This window comes from Poecilia formosa, unplaced genomic scaffold (genome assembly GCF_000485575.1).
Source record: "Poecilia formosa unplaced genomic scaffold, Poecilia_formosa-5.1.2 Scaffold2572, whole genome shotgun sequence".
NCBI classification, from domain to species: Eukaryota; Metazoa; Chordata; class Actinopteri; order Cyprinodontiformes; family Poeciliidae; genus Poecilia; species Poecilia formosa.
Window position 1 is genome coordinate 1 of NW_006802511.1, and position 5,672 is coordinate 5,672.

A 5,672-nucleotide genomic window follows, 5' to 3' on the forward strand; every position below is an offset into this window, starting at 1 on the left:
GCAGTACTGTGAGGTACCTCTGTGTACTCTAGTAAAAGTATCCTGGAGGAGTACTGTGAGATCAGCTCTCTGCTGACGGAGGAAGTCGTCGGCGTCCATCGGGAGATCTCAGTGTCCGTCCAGCAGATCGACCCGCTGGCCGAGTACCAGCACTTCATCGACGCCTACAGGTGAGTCCGGCCCCGCCTCACGGTGGCTGTGGCGATCTCCGGTCGCCATAGTAACCGCCCATTCGTCCTGCGGTCAGGTCGCCGGTGCCACCGGAACCAAGCGTGGAGTTCGACGCGTCCCTATTGGACGAGACAGACAACATCCCGGCCAACGAGATCCTGTGGAACACGCTGACGGCAGACAGCCTGCAGAACACGTGAGCGCCGACTACATAAAAGCACTTCCTGTCACCTTCCAGAGTAAAAGCCCACTCTGACCTCCTGTCCAGGTTATCGTGGAAGACGGAGGAGCTGGCGCTGACCCAGAAGAACCTGCAGGAGAAGGAGATGCTGGCAGACGACCTGGAGGCCCGGATCCAAACCGGCCAGCCAAATGCCAACAGGAAGAGCGAGTGAGTGAAGGGGGCGGAGCCAGGCCTCACCTGGCAGGGTGAAGGGGGCGGAGCCAGGCCTCACCTGGCAGGGCGAAAGGGGCGGAGCCAGGCCTCACCTGGCAGGGCGAAAGGGGCGGAGCCAGGCCTCACCTGGCAGAGAGAAAGGGGCGGAGCCAGGTCTCACCTGTTTGTCTCACCTTCAGCTGCGTCCTGCTGCTGAGCCAAAAGCTGTCCCTGCTGGAGCTGCGTCAGGCCGTCCAATCGCTGCGCAGCTCAGAGGCCTGCCTCCTCTCCCAGAAAGCCTTGCTGGACACCAAGATGGCCGCCGCAGTCGCCTCCCCGCCGCCAGCGCTGCAGTATGAGGACGACACGCGCTCGGTGTCGTCGACGGTGGGTGAAGGTGGAGTTTCAGAGATGGCAACCGGCTCTCCTCCTGACCTCTGACCCCTGTGCCCTACAGGACAAGAAGGAGAAGAGCTCACGCTTCGACACGCTGCGCCACTCGCTGGCCGGCATGATGCGCTCACCCAAAGCCATGCTGGGCTCCTCCTCTTCGGTGAGTCGTCCTTCCACAGCGTTTCTCTGCCTGTCCTTTGGTCTCGCTGGTCACGTCTTCTTCTCCTGGCCTCCGTTTGAGCAGCAGTTCTTTGATGTGATTCCCACGTCGGAGCGCCCCCTGGCGGAGCAGGAGTGGTACCACGGAGCCATCCCCCGCACCGAAGCTCAGGAGTTGCTACGGCAACAGGGGGACTTCCTGGTGAGGGAGAGCCACGGGAAGCCGGGCGAGTACGTCCTGTCGGTGTTCTCTGACGACCAGAGGCGCCACTTCATCATCCAGTTCGCCGACGTACGTATTCTCATGCTCAGGCCCACTGGAGCGGGTGGGGTCAGAGGTCACCGAACCCACCGCCTTCTCCTCTCTCTCTCTCTGGTAGAGTCAGTACCGGTTTGAAGGGACGGGCTTCCCCACCATCCCTCAGCTCATCGAGCATCACTTCTCCTCCAAGCAGGTCATCACCAAGAAGTCTGGGGTCGTCCTGCTCAACCCAGTCGTCAAGGTAACCCGCCATCACACACCTACACAGGCGCGTGATAAATGGGCCGAATTATACTGACACGATGCCAATCAAATCACCGATCTGACCCGACTGACCGTTAGCCCCGCCCACGTCGTACTTAGAAACATTTCAGACATAAATTAGAATGGGAAGGTGTTTAAAGACGGGCCCAGTAAACCTGCTGAGCCCAGCGGCGCCGAGGCCTCCATCATCGTCCATCATGGTTTGTTTTAAAGATGTTAAGTTGACAGTAGAATATTACTGGATGTGTCTGGAAAACTTGGCCAGTGAAACGCTATTTAAACCCACAACTAGGCTTAAAAACAAGTAAAAAAAAATACAATTAAAATAGTTAATTATTCTGTTTAATCCAAATTAATTCAGCGGCTGTTTAAGGCCCCCAGGAAGAGCCTTCAGGGGCTTCAGGGGCCATAAATCAGGGTTTCCCCACTGTATCCAAAGCCCTTATAGGCTTTGGATACAGTGGGGAATACAGTCGCTTGTTTTTGTTTTTAGAAAAATAATTTAAATATGATTTTTTAAAAACAATGCTTAATTTTTTTCTTTTCTTTTCATTAAATAAGCTGTACAGCAGGTGTCTCTGCTGCGCCGAGCAGCGGGGCGGATCTATTCCTGAAATCTGGAATAATTATCAATCCTGAACGTTGCCTCTGAACGTTGCCTCTGCATGCTTTCTGCATGGAGTCTCCATGTTCTCTCCAGGTTCTCCAGCTTCAACCCACAGTCCAGAAACACGACTGTCGGGTTAACTGGTCTCTCTAAATCCTCCCTAGGTGTGTGTAGTTGTGTGTCCTGTCTGTCTCTGTGTTGCCCTGCGACAGACTGGCGACAGGTGACCCCACCTCTCGCCCAGAATGTTAGCTGGAGAGTGTTAAGAAAATAAATTTAAAGTATGCTAGTTTTAAAACTTAACATGTCTTGATTGAAATAGCCTAATTATAGTTTTAAAATCAGTAACTTATTCTGGCCTATTGACCTTTATGTTACCTGTAGTTACAGCAGATGGTTTGCTAGGATCTTTTGAACTGCCCTTTATCTGTGTGGGAAAACAATCAGGAGAAGTTCCAGCTTTTCACACAGATCCATGAAAAGTCATAAAACAGCAGGAGTTCAGGAGAAGCTCTGCTCTCACTTCGTTTAAACAAAAGGGGACAAATGGCCTTAGATCGTGACTTGCAGGGAGTTTTAAAAGGGTCAGAGACAGATCCTGGTTGGATGAGCAAAGATACGCCTTATTTGAATAAATTAAAGATGAGAATACGCCTTTTACTATAAAACTTTCTACACAGGAGTAACTAATCAGATTTGCTCTTGCAATTCTCCAGACGTCTTTGCTTTTCTTTCTTTCTTTCCTTCTTCTTTCCATTTGTCTCAGGTAAATGAATGTATGTCTCTGTTGTTCTGCAGTTTCTGTTGTAATTTCATGCGTTGTCTTCTACTGGATTAAACTCTGTAATTCTGTGACGTCTGCACTCGTTGTTTTTGTGTGGCTACACGCGGCCCGACGGGAGAACCTGGGATGAAGAAGTTCGAGCCAAAGAGTTTCTTTCTGAAGAAATATTATAACTTAAAATCTTCAACAAGAGGCAGCAGCACCTCTTGACCTCTTAGGGACAAGGGTGTTAGAAAATGGATGGATGGTTCCCATCTCACCTCGCTGCCCAGCGTGTGGTGCTGTCTGCCCTGTAAAGTTCATGTCTGTGACCCGGTTGGCCCCAGCGTTGGCGGTTAACGAGCCATCGCTAACCTCATTATGCAGGTTCAGCCCGGTGAGGAGCTTTAGCCTCGCCTCATAGTCATGCTGGTTTTATATTATTTTCTCATTTTCAGTATTGTTTTTCTGTTTACACAAAGCATCAAACATATCAAATGCTTTTCTACATAGTCAGAGTTGATGCGAAGCGCGGAGATCTGAAAAACTCGGCCAACCAAAAGTTTCTGTGACTCTTATTAAAAGTCAACAGACACTAAATGTTAGAGCTACTAAAGCCACATTAGCAGCACTGAATTAAATTTCCTGTTTGTTGCTCGTCTCTGTGTAGTGCAGCAGATTTAATCCTGCAGGGCCGGTCCGAGGCTGATGAGGCCTGGCGCAGAATCTGACTTGGGGCCCCCTCTTGCTGCATCAGCAGCTCTAACAGCTTTTCAACATGGATTTAGTGAAATCTGGGAGAGGGGAGTGGTTTAATTGTCTGGGCAATAAGTGTATTTATGAGCAAACAGCTAAAACTCAAAGATTAAACTCAGTATCAGCCTGCAGCTAAAAAATAATAACATGTAATACTGACAGAAACAAAATAAAACCAGCGTGACTGAGGCTGTGGACTGAACAGCTTAACCACCAACACTCCGGCAAACCGGGACCACAACATAAAGTTTATCAGCACAGACACAGCGCCACACGCTGGGCATCGAGTTGAGTTGTAAACGCTGCACATAACCCTTTTTTTCCACAAAGATAAATTATTCTCACTGCTCCCTCAAGGCGCTCCTATATTAGCGGCTCACACTGAGCTGTGTGAGCAGAGCTAACGCGGGTTTTAAACTTGAGAAACATGGATCTTCACACCTGTATGATATAAAAACATATACAGGTGAGCCTATGCCCAGTTTGAGTGAAAGGAGGCACGCCACTCAGCGGCAGGTAAACTTTAGAGCGTGTGATTGGTCCCCGGGCCGCTTCATACCGAGTTCGATGCATGAAGTGTGGCTACCCGTCTGGGGCTTTGGGCAGCGATGAAGAACCAAAGAGAATGAACACGGCAGCTGCTCCAACGAGCCGCCATCTTGAAAGTCTGGTTTCCTCTTCAGGACAAGAAGTGGATCCTGAACCATGAAGACGTTGTGCTGGGAGAGCTACTAGGAAAGGTGACCTCACTTCCTGTTTTCACCCACCATACCTAGATGCACCTGTCTGCTCCCGTGTCCCATAATGCCTTTCCCTGTTGCCAGGGTAACTTTGGCGAGGTCTTCAAAGGAACGCTGCAGCGAGACAAAGTGCCAGTTGCCGTCAAAACATGTAAAGAGGATTTACCTCCGGAGCTGAAGATCCGCTTCCTCTCCGAGGCCAGGTGAGCTCTCAGGTGGTTTCAAACCACCAACCATAGAAGAAGAAAGACGTTAAAGCTCTCACCTGATTGGCTGCAGGATCCTCAAGCAATACGACCATCCCAACATCGTGAAGCTGATCGGTGTCTGCACTCAGAGGCAACCCATCTACATCGTCATGGAGCTGGTTTCAGGTGGGTGGAGCCTCCATTTCCTATTGGCTGGCCGTCTGCTGCTGGCTTCCTATTGGCCGTAACTGAGGGGTTCCTGTTCCACCAGGCGGAGACTTCCTGTCGTTCCTGAGGAAGAAGAAAGATGAGCTGAAGACGAAGCAGCTGGTTCGCTTCGCCGTGGACGCTGCTGCCGGCATGGCGTACCTGGAGAGTAAAAACTGCATCCACAGGTGAGTACGGTCGCTCAGGCAAGCGGGAGGCAAGGTGGAGCGAGGTGTGACCATGACCCTTGACCCCCAGGGACCTGGCCGCCAGGAACTGTCTGGTCGGAGAAAGCAACGTGTTGAAGATCAGCGACTTCGGGATGAGCCGGCAGGAAGATGACGGCGTTTATTCATCTTCTGGACTCAAGCAGATTCCCATCAAGTGGACCGCACCTGAGGCCCTGAACTACGGTAACACCTGGCCACGCCCACACCCAAGCCCATTGGTGACTGGCTGCTGACCGGCTGTACTCTGTAGGTCGCTACAGCTCAGAGAGCGACGTGTGGAGCTACGGCATCCTGCTGTGGGAGACCTTCAGCCTGGGGGTGTGTCCGTACCCGGGGATGACCAATCAGCAGGCCAGGGAGCAGGTGGAGAAAGGTAAGCGGGTGCCGCCGCCCGTTGCCACCATCAAAGGATTAGCAGTGACCGTGGAGATGTTTTTTGGTTGCCAGGTTACAGGATGTCGTGTCCTCAGCGTTGCCCTGACGACGTGTACAAAGTGATGCAGCGCTGCTGGCAGTACAACCCGGAGGACCGGCCCAAGTTCTCTGAGCTGCAAAG

The 5,672-nt window shown here is 51.6% G+C and overlaps 1 protein-coding gene across 1 annotated transcript; it reads left to right on the forward strand.

The window, feature by feature from the left end:
* Positions 1-12: 12 nt before the first annotated feature.
* On the forward strand, positions 13-5,666 carry LOC103133311 (tyrosine-protein kinase Fer-like; the record flags this gene model as incomplete). The annotated part of the gene is made up of 14 exons (XM_007545088.1): positions 13-170; positions 248-367; positions 440-562; positions 748-934; positions 1,005-1,100; positions 1,185-1,391; positions 1,480-1,602; positions 4,435-4,491; positions 4,576-4,694; positions 4,771-4,865; positions 4,951-5,074; positions 5,145-5,299; positions 5,367-5,489; positions 5,564-5,666. Coding segments are annotated over 14 exons (1,790 nt in total), but the record flags the coding sequence as incomplete, so codon positions are not given.
* Positions 5,667-5,672: the final 6 nt, after the last annotated feature.